Here is a 19,073-nt window from a genome sequence, read left to right as displayed (position 1 = left end):
GGCGGCCGCCGCTCGGAACGGCGCGATCGGGCCGCGGGGCCGGGGGAGCGCGGCGGGGCCGGACCGGCGGCGGAGTCCTCCGGCCGGCAGGGGGCGCTGCTGCGGGCGGGGCGCGGCGGGCCGGGCCCGCGGCGGCGGCGGCGGCGGCGGCGGCGATGAAGCGCGATCGGCGCGGCCGGTTCCTGGCGGCCGCGGGCGGCCCCGGCGCGGCGTCCCCCGAATCCCGGCGGCGTCCCGGTACGGCGGCCCGCGGGACCGAGGCGGCGGCGGCGCGGTCCGAGCCCCCCGCGGGGTGGGCCCCGGCGGCGGCTGCCGCCGCCTGGACACGGCCCGCCGCCCTCGGCGGGGCCCCGGAGGCAGGTGAGGCCCGGGCGGGGCGGGCCCGCGGGAGGCCCGGGAGGGTGGGGGAGCCTGGGCGGTGGGGCCGGGGGTGCAGCCCCGCGGGGGAGGCTGGCAGGCCCGGCCCGGCCCAGCCCCGTGCCGAGGCACCGGCCCCGCCGCCGGCTGCGGGAAGCCCCGGGGCGGGAGGGGAGCGGGGTCACGGCTCGCAGCCGGCCCGGCCCGGGGCAGGGGTTCGGCGGCCCTCGGGTACGGCGGGAGCGGCCTCCCGGACCCTCGCGTGGCCGGAGCCGCTGTCGGCCGTTCCCGCGCCTGGGCCGCTTCTCCCGGTGGGGACGGAGCCGCTGCAGGAGAGCACCGGCGGGTCGGGGCATCCGGTACGCTGCAGGCAGCTCTCAGGGGGTCGGTCACCCACCGGGACACGCTGCGGGTGGGTGCGTGGGTCGCGGGTGGGTGTGAGGCCTGGCACGGCCGAGCCCCGTTGCCGCCTTTCCCCTCTGCCGGGGAGCGGATCGCCGTTCCCGGGGCTCCGCGCTGGCGGCGGACGATCGGGCAGTGGGATCTGCCCCGTGCCGGCGGCCCGGATTTGCCCGTTTGCATGGAACGTCTTCACCTCTAAAGAGCTGAGGGTCCCGGTGTCGGTAAATCGCGAGGTAAGGAGGGGTTTCGGCAGCACAAGGAGGGAAATGCCGGGGGAGAGCGGACGGGAGCTGACCCTCCTCTCCGTCCCTCCGGTGCTCTGCCGTTGCCTGGCTCTGGTTTAGGAGGCGGCCGATAGCCGAACGCTCCGGTGCCAGTGCGGCTGAGGGCAGGAGATAAGTTTGATCATCAAACGGTTCATAAAAGACAAACCGCCGACGGCGGAGGAAGCGCTCGCACGGCGGCAACGCCCGCACTCCCTCTGGGACGGCGGGGCTGGCACGTGCCGTCCCTCCCACTGTGCCTGCGGTGGGTTTGTGTGGGGGGGATGGCTTTCGGCCCCCCAAAATGCTCACCCCGCACGCGTGCTGCCCTTCCCCGCCTCTGTCCCCTCACCCGGGGGCTCTGCAGGCTGTCCCCACCGGTCTCCGGTACGCAACGGGACCCCGAATCGTTCTGAAAGGTGTTCGCGTGGTCCCGGCGATGGCTGGGGAGCTCGCGGGGCGGAGGGGGTGCTGCAAGGCAGGACCCTGCTCCCTCCCCGTCCCCGGGCCGGCAGGCCGGAGGGTTTAGAGCACGGCGGTGTTGCATCAGGGCCGGGAATGGGCCACGTTGGGGAGTTTTCCCCGTGCTGGCAGGCGGTGAGGGTGCAGCGGAGGGACGGAGCCGTGCTCCACAGAGCAGGGATGCCGCAGGACGGGGAAGGAGGCAGCCGGGCGGGAGAACAGCACGGTCAGTGAACCGGGAGCGGGAGAAACGCTTGCCATCTTGTCCCGCTGCGCCGGGTCGGCCTCGCTCCCCGCTCGGGAGCTCCATGTTCCCAGCTCTCAGCACCATCAGGGTGGCTGAGAAACGGCCCGTCTCAACGGGGCTGCGAGAGCTGGGGCGGCTCAGGCTCGCAGCGGCTGAGGGACGCGACCGCCGGCTATAAATACTTCGGAGATAAACGCTGGGGAGGGAGAAAAAGTACTTGAGCCGAGGGACGGTGTTGGCAAAAGCGCCAACGTGTGTGAGCGAGCCCCGGGAACGCCGCAGCTGGGAGGAGGTTCCTCCGTTGGGGCAGTCGGGCCAGAAAGGCTGATTTTTGGGTCAGCCGGTTGCAGTGCGGTGCCCCGATCTGCAGGGGAGGGTCACAGGGAAGACTTCTCTCTTCCTGCCCGGCTTTTCTGTGCTCGTGCTGAAGCCAGGGCTTCGGTGGCAGCCTGGATCAAGGGAAGGAGAACATCTTCCGGCACGCTGGTGCCTTCAGGCCGTAGCCGGCTGCCATACGCTTGCGGCAGGCACCCAGCGGCTGCGTTCAATCCTTCTCTGGCAGGAATCGGCAGAGCGCTGAGCACCGGGTATTGTCGCCTCTGCCACGGGAAGTTCTCCTCCAGGAGCCTGCGCAATGCTTTCGGGAAGGTGCCTGTGATGGGGGAGAACTCGGAGAAGCAGCGCCGCGTGGATCAAGTCTTCTTCACCGACTTCCAGCGGCTGGTCGGCGTGGCGGTGCGGCAGGACCCCGCGCTCCCCCAGTTCGTCTGCAAGAAATGCCATGCCCAGTTCTACAAATGCCGCAGCGTCCTCAGGACGTTTATCCAGAGGGTGAACGCGTCTCCCACGGGCCACGTAAAGTCGAAAGGAAAGTACGTCGCGTTTCTTTCTTTCTTCCCGGGAGTTATCGGGAGTCGTAAATCGCCGTGTGTCGGCGCGTGGTCGCTCCGTAACCCCCGAGACCCCACTGTGCTGTTCTGGCTTTTGCAGGAGCGGCGCGGCCCAGGCCCAGCCGGGTGCGGAAGGAGATGCCTCCTGTCTGGGTGAGTGCCTGCTCCCGGAGCTGCTTTCCTTTTCTTTCTGTGATACCATCAACGAAGGGCTGGGTTTTACGGGCGTTGAGGAAGGACCACCCGGCAGGGTGGTTCCTGCGTCCCTCGGCACCGGGACCGTGCCCTGGTCTGGCTGGTTACGATTCCCCCTTCCTCCCTCCGGCTCCCCAGGAGGATCCTCGCTGGCACCGGCCTCCCCGAGCTGAGCTGAACGGGCACAGGCTCACGCCGGGGGGGTACAAAGAGCAGGCGGAGCGGGTCCGGGTGGCAGCGCCAGGCCTGTCGAACGCTGGGGGGCAATCGGAAATACACTTTCAGCTGTAAAATTAAATGATACTGGCAGTCGAGGGGACTGTCCCCACCCCACCTGGGTGCAGCGCCTCTAGGGTGTCTCCCACCTGCCTTCTGACGCAGAAGCACGGTGCAGGAGAGGGTCCGCAGCCCCGTCCCCTCCCCAGAGGGGGGGAGCGGGTCCCTCCCCGTCCCTCCCTGCGGCTGGCTGTGCCCTTCGCTGGCCCAGGGGACTGACTGTGCGCATGCTGCCTCTCCCCCCCGACAGTTGACCTGATCACCTCCAGCCCCCAGTGCCTGCACAGCCTGGTGACGTGGACGCACGCACACGCCGGGAGCTGCCCGTCGGTGCCCAGCTTGCAGAGCGTCCTCTCTTCCGAGTACTGCGGGATCATCCGCGCCGTCTGGGGCTGCGGGGACGGGCACGACTACGTCATGGATACGGATTCGGACTGCAGCACGGTGCTTGTCGACAACGCCTTGTCTGTCAAACGGGAGTGGAACAAGAGCACGGCGCAACGCTTGACTGACAACGGGGCAGGGGCAGACAATGCCGAGGCTGTTTCTGCTCCCAAACCCCAGCATGCTCCAGTAAGGACAACTCCTTGCCAGCAGCCCGCAAACAAAGGGACCGCATCGGTGCCACTGAACGTGGAGAATGAGCCGCCGCAGAACAGGGATTCATCTCGCTCGCAACTGGACAGCACGGCCTCCTTACAGGAGAAAGCCCTGCCGCAGCCGGTGTCGCCACTGAGCGGTGCCACAGGTAAGGGATTTGTCCTCCCGTCTCCCTCCAGGCCTCTGGGAAAGGGCAAAGAGCCGGAGAGCTGACCCAGGGAGTGATGGTGGGGCTGGGCCCCCTCCTCGGAGACTGCTGCTCCTCAGGGAAGGACGCAGACCCCGGCTGGGGAGCGCCGGTTGCCCAGAGAATCGCCTCTGAGCCTTGCAGAAGGGAAGGGGGAACACGGGGGCTTCGGCCGACCACGTCACACAAAAAGAGCCGGTCTCCTCGCCCCGTGCTCTATTTCCCCCTCTGATAGAGGGGCTGAGACTCGGCCATTCCGTAGCAGGCTGCGCCTGGCTGGCGAGACCCTGCTGCCTTGCTCTTGCCGGGGGGCATATGCCTGTCGAGTGGTGCAGAACGGTCACTGGTTCTCCAGCACCACATTTGCCAGATGTTTCTTTCCGCTCAAACCAAACCCCATCCATATGCCGGCAAGGAGGGGTTTCCCCCGCGCTGCTGCAGGTGATGCCAAACAGCAGGAGCCCCTTCTATCCGCAAAGGAAAGTTGCCGGGCGGGCTTGCTCGTGGGCCGAGTTAACGTGGGTTTACTGCTGAACTCTCCTCTCTTCTGGAAGTGGCGTTTGGGGATTAACACCGATTTTGAGTTACAGAAGTCGGGCTGTGTTTAGCTCTGACAGCCACGGGAGATGTCCGCTGCTGGAAAGAGGAACGGCAGCTGGGACTCGCTTGGGGACGAGTCTTTCAGTTACGGAGCTGGTGTCATGGGGGAAACCAAAAGCTGCTCCTGGGAACTGCAGGGTAAAGGCTCTCCCGTCCCTGGGGTGCAGGGAGAGCGGTCTCTGAGCACGAGGCACGGAGTTTGGTTTAAATAATCATTAACTTGTCACGGAGCGCATATTTTCACGCGGTATGAGCCACGCTGAGCGAACCCGGAGTGGCTGGTTCCTTCTCAGCAGCTGTCTCCGCTGGCTTGCTTTTGCTGCTTTTCCTTGTAACGCACCGTGTTCTCCTTCATTCCCTAGGACAGTTGAGTGGGAAGCAGGTTCTGTCTGCAACGTCGGATGAGCGGGTAAAAGACGAGTTCAGTGACCTTTCTGAGGGGTGAGAGAAGAGTGGGTTTCAAATAGCCTAAATGTCTTCTTTGCGAGCATGAAATGACCCGCCTCGGAGAGCTCTTTCTCCACGAGTGACCTGGCCCTCGAGGCCCCTTGGAACCGGCGTCGGAGGCGCAGAGCGCTGGCTCTGCAGCGGCTGTGACGAAGCTCACGCCGCCGCCGCGCTGAACTCCCCTCCTCGCCGCCTCTGCTGCAGGCGGGGGGGTTTTGCACAGCGGCAGGCGTGTGTTTGCACACGCGCGTGCGCTCTCTGTGTTTGTTGGCTGCTTCCAGCAAACCTGGTCCTGTTTCGTTCCCCCCTCCTCTGCTCTGGGGAAGGAACCGTGCAAGGGGTTGGCGGGGGCTTGCTCGGTCCTGGGTGCCGCCGCTCCAGCCCCTCAGCCTCGGAGCAATTCCCCTTCGCGGCCGCTCCAGAAGAGCGGTTGGTGCGGGAACGTTCTCTCACGGGGAGAGCGATTAAATGGGAAGCGGGAGTGGGAGGGACACTGGCAGCTTAGCAGTCTTTATGATCAAAGATTTGGCTAAATCCACTCATTCTGAGTCTAAAGTACCAAATGGCCGAGTGCAGACTTATTTCGGTGTGTTAGCTAAATCTGTCAGCTGTCACATTAAAAGCGCCACAACAATTTATTGCCTGTTTCCTGGCTTCAGGATTAATTGCTGCTTGTATGGCTTAGGACTTTAAAGGAGGAAAAAGAAAAACCCAAACCTCTGTAGCTGCTACATATGAGGAAACACAGAATGACCTGCAGCTTAATTAACCTGCGCCAGACAATTATATTTCATTCTTGCTCTACAAAATTACTTTTCCCAGTATAGAAAGCAGTAGCAACATCCCTCAGCAATGAATAGATCTTTTCAGTAACGGCCGGTTTTTGTTCTCCTGACAGCGGTTCAATTATTCTTACAGAGATCTAGTCCTAAAAGGACCCGATTTTGGTATTTGCTGTGTTCACCGGCGCTGTATTTGCCTGGGGAGATAACGGGGGAGGAGAACACGTGGAGCCTCGGCTGCCGTGCTGTGGGGGAGATGGATGCGCTGGGAACGAAGAACACGTATTGCTGCTGCTGCAGACGCTGGTGCTGAAGTGCCAGCCCGGTGCTGTGTCGGTAAAGGGCATCTTCTCTCTCTCAGGGACTTCTTGAGCGACGATGAAAATGAGAAGAGAAACGTGCCATCTTCAGATGACTCCTTCGAGCCTTACCCCGAAAAGAAGTAAGGGGCTTACTGGGTGGTTAGCAGAGCTCTTTGCGGACGAGCGGGAGGGCTGGTAGCCGCCTCCGCTGTGCTTGTGCCGGGGTGGAATCAGCTGGGCCAACGCGATTGCTTTCCTTCACGGCCTCAGTTCCCCCCACATCCCTGCCTGGAGGTCACAGCGCTGCCCCAGCACCCGTCTTCCCTGAGCTCCCCATCGGGTTGAAGCTGGGCCACATCCCTCATTCCCCAGCCCCGGCACTAATTACCGCAGCTCGGCTCACGTGTACTTGACGGCATGCGTGCTCCTGCTTTGCCAGGTCAAGCATCAGGCTAAGCCGTCAGACCAGGTGTCACACTCGGGGACGATGAGGTGGGAGGACTAAAACCAAGATCAAGTTATTAAACCACTGTCCTTCTTCCTTGTTCCTTCTTGGAGGGTTTCTAGCAAGAAAAGCGACAGCAAAGAAGCAAAGAAGGCGGAAGAGCCCAAAATAAGGAAGAAGCCAGGGCCGAAGCCAGGCTGGAAAAAAAAAATCAAATGTGAAAGGTAATAAGGAGCTGGCGGCGGCTGGGCAGCACCCCCGCGCTCGGCACGCTGGCTGACGGCAGGCCTCTGCTTTGCAGGGAGGAGCTGCCTACCATTTACAAGTGTCCTTACCAGGGATGCACGGCTGTCTACAGAGGCGCGGATGGCATGAAGGTGAGTTCAGGGTTTGCTCCTGTCTCAAACCTGTAGCTTTGAGCGTTACAGAGCAGTTTCCGTATGAAGAGAGGATCTGTGGCAGATTTAATTCTGCAGGATCTGCAGATTTAATTGCCTAGCTCCGCAGGAGGCGGCAAGCGACTAAATGAAGCAGTCCAAAGCCTTTTTCTGTGCTCCCAAAAGCAACAGGAGCTGCTCTGGCTCTGCGTGCTCCTCCTGTTCTGGAAGTCTGCCGCTGGCTCGGCAGCAGCCCTTGGAACGAGCTCCGCTGTGTCCTGTTAAAGGCTCTGCTGCCAGGGGTAGATTTGGATGGAAGTCTCTGGTTTTTCCACAGTGAAGCAGCGCTGATGCATGAGCCTGCCAAGACGGGGGGCTCGTTTTTTTGGGGGGGGCCCAAGTTTTACACTGGGGAAAATGTAGCCCAGGGGTTAGAAGCTCTGTCCTTTCTTTACAGAAACACATCAAGGAGCATCATGAGGAGGTTCGGGAGAGGCCCTGTCCTCATCCTGGCTGTAACAAGGTGTTCATGATTGACCGGTACCTACAGCGTCACGTGAAACTCATTCATACAGGTGCGTCCCCGCAGGCTCTGCTCACAGCAGGCGACGGGTGTTACGAACACCCAACGATTCACTGCGCAAGACTCGGTGCAGGGTGTAGAACGGCCTGCCTTGCCTGTAAACCTGTAACAGGCCATCACGCGGGGGACGTGAGGCAGGGGGAGGAATTCAGCCTCCACCAGTAAGCGTGGGCAGCTGCCTGTATGCATTTCGTGTACTAAGAAATCAGCAGAATCGATGACTCTCTCCCTTTTTCCATTGCAGAGGTACGTAATTATATCTGTGATGAATGTGGGCAGACCTTTAAGCAACGCAAACACCTCTCGGTCCATCAGATGCGGCACTCGGGAGCAAAGCCCCTCCAGTAAGTGCACACCAACCATCCGTTCGTAGCTAAGAAAAGGGATAGAAGGGGTGGTGAAGTTCTGCTGAGCTCTCTCAGTCACCGACCTCAGCACAGAGTAATTCTGTGATGCAAACCCCGCCTGTAGCTGGCAGCGTCCTGGCTGAATCGCTTTCAGTGTTCATCCGCAACGCGTGCTCCAGCTCTAGAGCTTCCCCTTGCTGAGCAAGTCTTACGCCTCCTTCTATTCCTGTTGCCCTTCAGAGTTCAGCAGGTTGAACGCTCGGCTACCAGTGATGAGCTGCAGGCCTGAGGAGGAGAATCGTGTTGCGTGACCGGGGTAGTTGTAGTAGGAAGTGCTGTGAGCAAGCAGCGCTGAGGCTGCGGTCATCTTCTCGTGGGCTTATTCAACGTGACAAAAAGCGAACGCTGTGGCTTCAGGCTCGGTGCTGAGCCCCTGCTTTGCTTTGCAGGTGTGAAATCTGTGGGTTCCAGTGCAGACAGCGAGCATCGCTCAAGTACCACATGACCAAACACAAAGCTGAGACGGAGCTGGAGTTTGCTTGCGACCAGTGCGGGAAGCGCTTCGAGAAGGCCCATAACCTTAATGTCCACATGTCCATGGTGCACCCTCTGACCCAGACTCAGGACAAAGCCAAGCCACTGGAGCCAGAGCCCATTCTCCTCCTAAATACTTCAGGGACTTCGGAAAGCCAGGCGGTAAAGCCAGAAGTGACTGCACAGCAGGAGCCCACCTGAGGGGGACAGGGAAGCTTTCCCAGTAGAAACCATACAGCAGAGTGGAGATTTTTTAATCTACATTTTAGTCTCCCAAAGAACTCAGTGGAATTAGCTTCAGCTTGCTCAGAAAAAGCTTGTTATCATGCTGTGATTCTCCATGCTCACGTCCGATTCAGCAGTGTTGTACTAAGAGTCTGTCTAATCCCAGGGGAGCGGATGTTCGGCAGCACCCCTTCGTGGTTCCCCCTTCTCCCCACGCACACAGTTGTAGAAACAAAGTTGGCCACAACTGTTCCCTGCCTGCACAAGCTGCTGCCTGTACGAGAGTGCCCTCAGGGGGCTCTAAGGGTACACAGGACAGTGGAGCAACTTTAAGCAGACATTTTGTTTTGGAAAAAAAAAAAAATTATGATGATTCCCAAAGTGAATCTAAACTAAAATTTGTAACCTACTTTTTATTGTAACAAGAGCTTCATGGTTATGCTTGTAATAAATTATTTACAAAAGTAATTTGAAAGAAACAGCACTGATGAGAAAGGTAGCACCTTGTCTGTCCCTTCCTCTGTAGTCAGGGGGTTCTGCTCGGCTTGCCGTGCCGGTGCCTGCCTGTCACTCAGAACAGGACCAGCTCTTCGTCCAGCTCCATGGCCGCGGCAGGCCTCGAGAAGTGCAGGAGGGTGGCTCCCAGCTCCGGGTCCAGTTCTTCACACGTGGGCAGTAGCTGGGGAGAGGGCAAGTAGCCACTATTAGACCCGCTTGTGCTTCCTCAAAGGGAGTTAAGGCAACACTAGAGTGTTATGCTGCTTCTCAGCAAAGTGCAGGTAGAGGAGAGGGAAGCTGTTGCCGACTCACTCAGAAATAACACGCTCTCCTGGCTGACAACACAGCGTTTGTGGGAAACTTCAACACCTGCCGCTTCGCTGTGCTTGATATTTCCCCCCCCGAAGACCAAGCATTCAGCAAGCAGCAGGAACGAGAGACTGCATGAGGGCAGTGTTTAATGTTGCTGAGAAAGATGGAGCTTGCAGCCCAGGAGCGGGAGGATGCGGCTATAGCACTGATCGAGCAGCAGGTGTCCTCCACCGCTCCCAAACGCCGTACGGAAACACGGAGCGTGGCACAGGTTAAGCAGACAGCACCAGCACAGGATCAGTGCCCAAGAAAGGCTGACACAGGCAGAAGCAGTGCTCACCAGCTCTCACGCGCTGGGAGAAAAGGGAAAAATCTCAACGCACCGGTCGTACGTTTCCGAAGCTTTGGGCAGGGCATCGCGGGATCGCACGGAGCAGGAAACGCCGGGCTGTGGAGATCACTTCCAAGGGATCCCCCTGGAAAACACGGAGAAGAGACACGACCGATCAAGGCCAAGCGCAATGTCACTTTCGGCTCTCAGTCCCTGCCTCCACAAGTGAAACAGGAACCACTACACCGCACCTAGGAGCTATTCACAGGTTACACCGATCACTTGATCGGTGACTACACCCACCCTGAGGTCCTGTACAAGACGGCAGCGAGGCACCTTAGGTTTCAGGCAGCAGCAGGACAGCAGCGCCTGCAGCTTCTCTCAGCCCCAAGGCGCGAGCAAGCCGACTGCCTGCAAAGGCAGCTGCACAAGCTGCCTCTGCTTTGTACAGGAAGGTGGGAACAAAAGGGATGCTGCAAGTGGCGGGGGAAGGGATAAAGAATAGGATTCACAGTTACAAGAGGAAAAAAAAAAAAAAAAAAAAGAGACCGAGCTTCACTCACGTGCTCTGTGGGGTCTGGGCTGAGCCCTGCTTCATCAGGCTGCGGCAGGTCTTTCCCTTCCACAAAGAGCCGAAGCAGCTGGATGTACAAATCGAGCGCCACGTAGAGGAAGGTCTGCTCTCTGGTGAGCAGCTCTTGGTGAAAGCAAGGGGTGAGGCTAGAGAAGGTCATACACCGTGTCTGGTTAGCACTGGTTCCGTGGCAGACTCAGACACAGATAGACACAAGGCAAACACAGCTGGTGCTCTTGCCGCTGTCGGTTTTACAAGTCCCATTGTGTTCAGGGCCAGCCCACTGCCAGGAGCAGGAAGGCAGCCAGGGACACTCCTGTTTGGAGCACAAAGCTGAAGAGAAACTTCTAGCAAAAGATACAGGGCTCCTTAAATAGCAATCCTGCCGTGATCAAGTATTCTCTCCTGCATAGCTAAAGGTAAGAGCTCAGCTCACCTACAGGCCAGCAGTACAGTTACCTCTGTGCCAGCGGCTCTACGTGCCAACCAGCAGCCACATCCTCCCTCACAAACAGCTCCCTTCTGAGCCCAGCAGGACGTTACCTGTAGAACGCAACAGGCAAGAGCCTGATGTGACGGTCCGAGGCTGCGCTGCGCAGGACGCGGTATCTTCTAGGGTCTGCAATAGCCAGAGAGAAGCACTAAGCATCTGCAGTGGTCCTCATGCCACCTTGCATACTTCTACAGCAGCACGGGGGCTGCACAGTTTCCTTCCAGCCCACAATAAACACTAGTGCTTGGGTGTGGTGACCGCTGGGAGAAGCAAGCTGTCCCCTCTGAGGCTTTCTTTACCAGAGGGAACAATACTGAGTTTCAGTCATTCCTGATCATCAGCTGGGTCACCATACTGCAGGGTAGAAGCAGGATGTTCTCAGCTTTTACTCAAGCAAGTATTTTTTGTGCTGCTTACAAAGGCCCATCAGTTCCTTCTTACAGGTACGTTCGTTAATCAAAGCGAGGGAGCATGCCTGTCCAGCACTGAACCTCACCTTTCCACCCCTTGGAGGCAGGACTCGCTCACCTTTCTCTGCCGAATGGAAGAGAAGCGGCCAGGACATGCCCTTCTCTTCCAGGCATTGCACGATCTCCAGGGACCATTCCAGAGACGTCTGAAAATCCACTCCTTCCTGGGTGTCAGAAAGGACAGGTCTAGTTTGTCTTAGGCTGTAGTTGCATCAAAGCAGAAAGGAACCCCTCGTAAGAGATTGTGTACACCAAGTGCTCTATTAAAGGACCTTTACGAATTTAGCCCAAGTCTCTCCCCTCGCCTGGCAGCCTGGATTCCCCGGGGCAATCAGGCACTGGAGTAGTGCAGTGCCTTCATCACCAAACCAGGCCACCACAGGGCTCCATCGAGAACGATCTGTGAGAGAAGGGGAAGCGGCATCGATGAGCAAGCGGCTCGTCGCCAGCACGCTTCCCAGCGGTGCTCAGCACAGAGCCACTGCGCGTCCTGCACCGACCCCACCCTGCTCCCCGGAGCAGCTTTGGTTTTTTCCCCCCCTAACCCATCTAGTGACAGCACATCTTGGGATTGTTGGGTTTGGGGTTTTTTTTGCATTACTTATTTTACTTGGAATAACCTCCCAGATCTGTTTGCTCAAGATGTTTCTTTCCTCAATGACTCTTCCTCCAGACTCTCCCAGAGGCAGACTATGAGACCAAACGATTATTTTTAACTTGAATCTGCTCCCCAATCCAATCTGTTAGGTGACTACACAAACGGCTGCACTTCAAAGCTGAGAAGACAGCAAAGGGACAGAAACAAGCATTCACAGGCGGGAGGATACTTGGGGCAGACAGCTGCTGGAAGAAACTTGTCATCTTTACTCCTTCATTGAATAGCATTAAATCATTTGGAAACTAAATGTTCCTCCTTGCTGGGGACCTCTTCTCCTGTGAAATACCACGTACGTTTCCAGCCTGAGGAAAAGCGTCATCTAACAAATGTGAAATGTTACACAAAAGCTAAGAGAGAGATACGAGGTTCCTGCACTACCTGAGAGGTGTAAAGTCTGAACAGGGAACTGAAAATAGTAAGTCATTCAGGAAGAGAAATAAAAGCTGCCGTAGCGAAAGGGGAGATAACGTCAGTTAGAGGAAAATACAGGTTTAATCTGATAGGAATAGAAGGGCTTTCAGCAGGCTCTGCCTGGGGTGTTGCTGATCCCTTCCTTCTGGCAGAACAAGCCACCAGCCTTCACAGTACTGGTACAAAGCATTTTTAGGCAGCAAACCAAGCTCATTAGACACATTTAGTGTCATGAGAATTCCCTCAGGGCTGAATTTACCTTTGGTGCTATTTTTGCTGAGATGAGATCCATGAGTGAGAAGAACAGCAGAGAAACAAGAAGCTGCAAGGAAAAGAGACTGCCTGTTAGTTATATCTGTGGTGGTGACTCAGAACTTGCGCTTTCCAATCAGGAAATAACATTTCATCGACTACGTTCCCAGGGTGGACCTGGACTAACTACAAGCACTGCTGTTCCTTCCAGGTGAAGGCAGCGTGTTTGAAGACGACAGACTGCAGCCCGACATCGTTCATTGCTTCTAAGGGTAAATTCCACACTAAATTCACTGTTCTCAAAGCAAGGCTTGCTGCAGTCAGACAACAGATGACAACTTCTCCCAAATACAGGGAAAAACTGAGTGAGCTACCACAGGTGTAAACCTGGAGGAGAGCTAACGTTGGTCCATAGCCGGCATGCCACCAGCAGATGCTGTGCAGCCTCTCATCTCAGCAAGTGCATCATCATCCTGTCCTGACATACGCTGGCTATCGCTTTTCTGGATCCCTACCACACAAATCAAAGGATGCAGTGGCTTTGTGATCCTGGGAAGTTAAAGTAACTTATTTATTTGTGCTGCTAATCCAGATGTAAAGCTAACCCTCCTTTCTTTTCTTATCTCTGTCTGAGAAAGGAGAGGGCTGAGCCAGACAGCACGTTCTGTGCACAGCAGGTCTGTTTGCACATGCACAGCGGTCAGGCCAGGGCAGGGAACATGGCAGCGGGAGACCTTTCACTTCAGCTGAGAGTTTTCCAGAGGCACAGACTGCTGCCTGTGGATGAATGAAACAAAAAGGAGTGGCACATGTGGAACAACTGTGCTCCTTGGATTTAACTACCTCCCCAAAGGTGGCTAATCCCACAACACTCCCCTGCTGACAGGGAGAGATCTGCCCTTTAACGCTCTCTGTCACCTGAAGGGATTCAGCACCTGACCTCACACCAGTCCGGTGTGTGGGACCAGATCCCCACCACAGAAAGATCTGTGCAATCCCACCGATACTGGAGCAGTAGCTGAGGGTCTGAGCTGAGGCCTGAACACCAGGCAGCTGCTGGGACCCCAGTTACACTCAGCCCTCCCACTGTTCTTACTCTCCCTGGCAACCTCCTCCTATCTCAAGGCAGATTTTTGAGGTGAAAGCGGCTGTTATTCCACATGTACTAAAGGCTCATATCAACTCAGCGACAGCAGTTTCTGACTAGCAGCTTTTGGCTCTAGACCAGTATAAACAGTGGTGGAGTCAATCCCATAGCAAGAGGAGCTGCTACCGTAACTGCTCCCCGGAGCAATAAAACTTAAGAGCAAATAGTAAGGCACAGGTTCCGCTTCAACACTATTTACCTGTGAATGTCCCAGTACAGGGACACTCCCCACACTGAGCTCCGGTCCCAGCTATCCCCTGGAAGACCAACGGGCAGCCCCGCTTCCTCCTCAGCGGAGCGCTTCAGAGAATTCCCATGCACGGAGGGCACTGAGCGTGGCGAAATGGCAGAGGCATTTCCTGGAACAGGCTGGGGAAAACCCTCAGGAAATCTGTCCCTGGGATTCCCAGCACGTCTTCCCAGAGCCCTTAAAATGCCCGCACTCCTGTCTCACAAACTTTCTGCATCTCCCTAACCTTCCAGCCAAGTTGCCTGAGCTAAAATCCACAAGGACTGCTCCTTTGTCAGAGGGAGAGGTGATCTTGGCATGCCATGGATTGAGCTCTCATTCTCTGCAGCACTCTCTCCAACTTCAGTTTTTAAAGCAGCTGTTTAGTAGTCCTCTCTGACTTCACAGAGGAGCCAGTATCTGAGTTAAAAGTTTCAGTTTGGAACAACTTTGCCTCTAGGATAAGTATTTAGCAACTGGTAATTTACAGCTACATTTTATCAACTAGCCACCAGCAAGATTTCACAACAGGGTTTGCCAGGGATACAGCAGTATCTCAGGACAACCATTTCTCAGTTAAAGACATTCTACTTCTAGTTTTCAAGTGGAGGGAACAGCAGACGTTTAAAATGCACCCAGTCTTGCCTGCTCTGTGTCAGTCCCCAGCCTCTTCAGTGCATTTCTCTCTCGTCCGCGTGGCAACTGCTGTTGAACAGTACAATGGAGGAAGGCAGCTGAAATCCAAGGAGGGCCAGAGAGAGGGAAAACCACTCCTGAAGAAAGGAAGCTAGGAAACAAAACCAGCATGTCACGGTTTTGGAGGAAAAAAATTTAAAAAGAAATCACAGCTGTGAACGAGGAGGAAATCAGGGGCTTGGGCAAAGGGTGTAAGTTTGTGACTGGGACCAAAAAAAAAAATTCTTCTCTCCAGTTTCCCCCCCCCCCCCCCGCAGTTGGATGCTACAAGGAGACAGTTTAAAAAGAAAACATCTAGGAACAGACAGCAGCATTCCCAAAGCTCTTTTATCACAGGTTGGGCAGGTAGTTAAGTGTATACTCTACTACAGAAGCATGTGATTACTACCTGCAATAACCTGCAAGGAGCTTCTGATACTAAATTCCCAGCTTTTGGAGAAAAGTTGCAGGACGCTGAACAGACAGCGTAAGGACAGGTAAAGAAGGATGAATACAGCAGAGCAGCAGTCAGTAGCTTCAGGAGACCAGAGATTCACCAAATCCAGGGAGCAAAGGGTGCAGCAGCTCGAGCGAATGACTCACTGTGCTAAAGGCTATTTCCAGTGTTTGTCTAACAAGGACACTGCCTTCCAGTCTCCTCTAAAAAGATTCTTTTTTCCTTATGGTGAAACACTCTGACCCATATTACACAGAAGGCCAGACTAAATAATTACAATGACCCATTTTGAGTTTAAACTCTACAAAAGGAATCTCTATATAGCTGTCCTACAAGCCTCCGTCCACATTAGCATTTCATACTGCCTGCTGAAACGCAGCCTGCCTCAGAGAACAGGCCTCCTGGGCGCTGATCCCTCAGAGAGCAGGTTCTCCTGCCTGCAGATCCACGCTCGGTTCCTCATACACACCGAGTAGCTGAGGACTGCCATTCCCTCAGTCTTTCCAGTTCCTCTGCAAGCGGAGCCCCAAAGAGTCTCTTCCACTGAGAGCAAAGTACTGGCTCCAGCCTCGGCCACCAAAGCTAGGAAGAAAGAGGGAAACCAGCAGCATTAGTGGTGGTGTACTTAGCAGTTGTTTGCAGTCAGGTATGCATGCTACCTCAGCCAGGTACTGAAAGGGATTTCCCGCCCCCCCTTAATGAAAAAGTCCAAGTTGTACATACACACATAAGAAACGTGAGAAGTTTCACATCCTGGAAATGCAAAGAGGGTCGTTTGTGACCATGTTCATACCACTGTGCCCTGAAACTCCTCTAGCAGGACCGGTCATAATAAAGGAGCTCAAAACTCAGCTGTTCCGCAAAGGTGATGCACATGCTTACCACATGCAAAAAAACCCACGTATCCCCAGGTAAAACAGTGCATGAAGAGTTAAGCACAGGAGAGAGAAAAATGCGTGCTTTATGGACTCTTTGGTTGCTTGGCATGTAACAACCAGCCCCCCCCATAGTGCATCTGAAACCAAGACAAGTCTCCCAGCTTCTCACTCTTAAACAGCCTCTGTTCCGCTTCTGTAGTGACACTCCAAAAACAAGGCTGCATGCCCAGAGCTGGGATCAGCGATACCAAGGGTACTAAAACACTCCGCAGTTTTCCAAAGGCGTTAAGAATTACTACCCCCACGCTTCACAGCTTACATTAAGCGAAGTTTAAAACAAGCGCTCTGAACTGGTACTGAATTTCCATCTGGCACTCTTCAGACAAAAATAAGAGCAGTTACCGCTGCAGAGAAAAGCACAATGGGACATTTGGTTTGACATGCTGTTAGAACGTCGTTGACCCCTTCTGCCGGTTCTTCACAGTCCAAGCTGGCATTAAGCAGGCCCTGGAAGAGGATAAATTACAAGATGACTACACACATATGTCTTCGCTGCTTTGAAGTACCTCACCTAGCCATGTGTAAACTAATCAAAGATGACTGTAGGGGTCAGCATGGCCCAGCAAAAGAAACGTGTGCCCAACAGCTTCTCCTTCCCCACCAGCTTTGCTGTATTGTATTAAAATTAACCTCTCCCACTACTTCCTCCTGCTACTTCTCTTCATTTTCCTGGATTACTGCTCTTCTTTTTGGAATTTACACCGACAATTCTCAAAACGAGGGTACAAATAGCACATCTCATTGCTAAGAACAGCATATAGTCAGGTATCCTGGTAAAGAAACGTCTACTCCGGCTAGCACAGACAATGGAGCAGAACGACAAAAGCAGCAGTTACCCTGAAGAAGTGAGCGGTGATGTCGTAGGAGAGCGCATACCCTCTGGAACAGACGTTCTTCTGTGGGAAGACAAGGAGAGGAAAAAAAAAAAATCATTTCTTCCCTTTTGAATTATGATTTTCTTTGAACATTTTGGGTGTCTGGCACAACAGGACTCAGCACAAAATCACCCTGTGAGATCCTGAGTATCAGTTCAGATTGCAGAAACTTCATTTCTATATAAAGCAACGCCACCAACTAGGTAGTGCTTTTACAGTCCCGGCATTAGAAAGCAAATCAGACGGCCCTGCTTACCACATGTTGTGGATGGCAGAAGCAGTTTGATTAACAGTCTTGGAATGAATGGAGGTTTCTGGCTGTGCCTAACATGACAGTACAGGACGGCTTGAAAAGGCCAGTCAGGATGAATAAATAGAAGTGATCGCTATCCTCAGAGCACAAAACAGTGCCCTGAGGGACCTGCAAGTCAACTTATCTTCCCCCAGGAAGCTGCAGGGATGTTTCTGAATGTTTCTCTAGTGTACGTAACACAAGAGGATGAGCAGGATCTCACTCTACACGCAGCAAATTAATTTAACACTCTGGCACGACAAAGAAATTGGAGAAGAGCTCGTGCTCAGTCCCTTCCTTCTAGGCCTCCACGGGAACACTGCAGGTTTCTCTCTAACCCACCATCAACAAACAGAGAGCAGGTGGCACAGAAGGACAACGTATCTATACAAGAGAGAGCATCCCCAAGGCTGCTGCACGTGCGTGCACACCAGACACATACGTTGTCACAAACAACGCAACTGGAAAGAGCACTCCTACTGCTCAAGAACTGGCCAAGCCGCTACCAGGCTACTCCGTGATCATCCGCTGGTGTTTTTACCCCTGGACTGTGCAAACCCAGCTCCAACCACTGATACGCTGGCTGGCTCCACCCCAGCTTTGCCTACGCTATTTCCCAAGGCTTCTCTCTCAATAGCGTAAAATGCCACCACAACTCCAGATGAATGAACCCAAAAGTCATCCTGCAGCAGACAGTGCCGAGGGGACCTCTGCAGAGCTAGGGGCTGGAAAGTCTCGAGCATAAAGAGTTGAGCCTCCCTACACTCTGATATAAGCTAAGTTTGTTTCAAGTTTGGCTGCATTTTAACTCCTGTCCTAAACCCAAGTTTAAGGTCTTTATCTAGAGCATTTACCAACAAGAAATTATCGTTTGGCTAACAACACATACCAGCTCCGAGTTTACAAAATTAAAAAAGTCTTCGCAGTCCAATGTTGTTTTCTTTCCTTTTCGACACGTCACGATCAGAGCGGATGCAGGGAGCCGTACCAGAATCCTTAGGTAGGGAAGAATAAAAACAAAATTGAGGTTACCGTCCAGAAGAGAATCAGACTCCACACTCTCAGGGCACGTGCCTTTGATATTCAGGAGAGTTTGAGAACATGTCAAACATGAGAGATCTCAAAACACGTTGACAGAAACTGCACAAGGAATTTTTCCAGTTGCCCAGAAAAGAACCCGCATTTCAATGAGATATACATGCCACTTGATCTTGTATCTTCCAAAGATACAACAAATAGAGTAATTTAACGACTGTTAACACAAGCGGTGGCATTAAGAGTGTTGCTGGCTGTAAACAGAGTCCATGAAGATGTGTGGTCTTTGAAATCCAGTCTACTGGCAGGGGCAACTCGTACCCCAAGATGGCACGCTGAAACGCAGTTAATTCATGTGGGTACCAGGGAATAAATATCTCTCGCACAATTGTTACCACGGCATATAGCGTCATTTTCACTTGCTGTGGAATCAGAGGGGAGGCTACCCAACTGCACGGGTACACACCGTAATTGCTTTGAGCAGCAAGTTTTGTTCGGGGTATTCCCAGCCGTTCAGATCTGCATTTACCTTCTGTGCAGGAGCAGCTCCTGCTGCCTCCATAACTGCTCAGCCAAAGCAGAGCCATGTTTTCTGTCTTTCAGTCTTTCCTGGAGAATCTCAAGCAGGAAGTGTCTCTGGGCATCCACGCAGCCAGAAAGCAGCTTTCGCCTACAGCCCAGCTCCAGCACCATCTCCTAAACAGGGAGGTGGGGGAAAAAGAACAGTGTTTGTCAGGGCTACACACTAGTTTGCATTCAAACCCTCTATGTTTCTCTCAAGTAATACAAAGAGATCAGAAAGAAAAATCTCTCTCAATTTCCATGCCACTGCTCACATGTGAGAAGCAAATGTCAGCCTTACATACACCGAGGTATTAGGAAATACTTTTGACTGGTCAAATTTA

At 54.6% G+C, this 19,073-nt stretch overlaps 2 protein-coding genes across 2 annotated transcripts in view; one reads left to right on the top strand and one right to left on the bottom strand.

Moving 5' to 3' along the window:
- Positions 1 to 155: 155 nt before the first annotated feature.
- ZNF276 (zinc finger protein 276) lies at positions 156 to 8,862 on the top strand. Its single transcript, XM_050903716.1, has 11 exons — positions 156 to 360; positions 2,294 to 2,603; positions 2,722 to 2,774; positions 3,343 to 3,840; positions 4,842 to 4,920; positions 6,070 to 6,150; positions 6,569 to 6,679; positions 6,757 to 6,832; positions 7,290 to 7,407; positions 7,660 to 7,759; positions 8,212 to 8,862. Exons 1-11 carry the CDS (start codon positions 156 to 158, stop codon positions 8,495 to 8,497), a joined length of 1,917 nt encoding a protein of 638 aa, XP_050759673.1. The 3' UTR covers positions 8,498 to 8,862.
- A 158-nt stretch (positions 8,863 to 9,020) lies between these two features.
- Positions 9,021 to 19,073, bottom strand: part of FANCA (FA complementation group A) — a 38,401-nt gene continuing 28,348 nt past the window's right edge. The window contains exons 32-43 of the mRNA XM_050903715.1: positions 18,698 to 18,864; positions 18,023 to 18,128; positions 16,803 to 16,862; positions 16,309 to 16,413; positions 15,498 to 15,610; positions 14,542 to 14,683; positions 12,528 to 12,590; positions 11,258 to 11,363; positions 10,780 to 10,855; positions 10,226 to 10,382; positions 9,715 to 9,807; positions 9,021 to 9,200 (exon numbers count right to left, since the gene is read on the bottom strand). Of these exons, the coding sequence (XP_050759672.1) occupies positions 9,093 to 9,200; positions 9,715 to 9,807; positions 10,226 to 10,382; positions 10,780 to 10,855; positions 11,258 to 11,363; positions 12,528 to 12,590; positions 14,542 to 14,683; positions 15,498 to 15,610; positions 16,309 to 16,413; positions 16,803 to 16,862; positions 18,023 to 18,128; positions 18,698 to 18,864 (1,296 nt within the window). The 3' untranslated portion in view covers positions 9,021 to 9,092. The remainder of the gene's footprint in view (positions 9,201 to 9,714; positions 9,808 to 10,225; positions 10,383 to 10,779; positions 10,856 to 11,257; positions 11,364 to 12,527; positions 12,591 to 14,541; positions 14,684 to 15,497; positions 15,611 to 16,308; positions 16,414 to 16,802; positions 16,863 to 18,022; positions 18,129 to 18,697; positions 18,865 to 19,073) is intronic.

Source organism: Gymnogyps californianus, chromosome 12, assembly GCF_018139145.2.
Source record: "Gymnogyps californianus isolate 813 chromosome 12, ASM1813914v2, whole genome shotgun sequence".
Lineage (NCBI taxonomy): Eukaryota > Metazoa > Chordata > Aves > Accipitriformes > Cathartidae > Gymnogyps > Gymnogyps californianus.
Note: the sequence above shows the minus strand (reverse complement) of the source record. Positions and strands in the feature narration are given on the sequence as shown.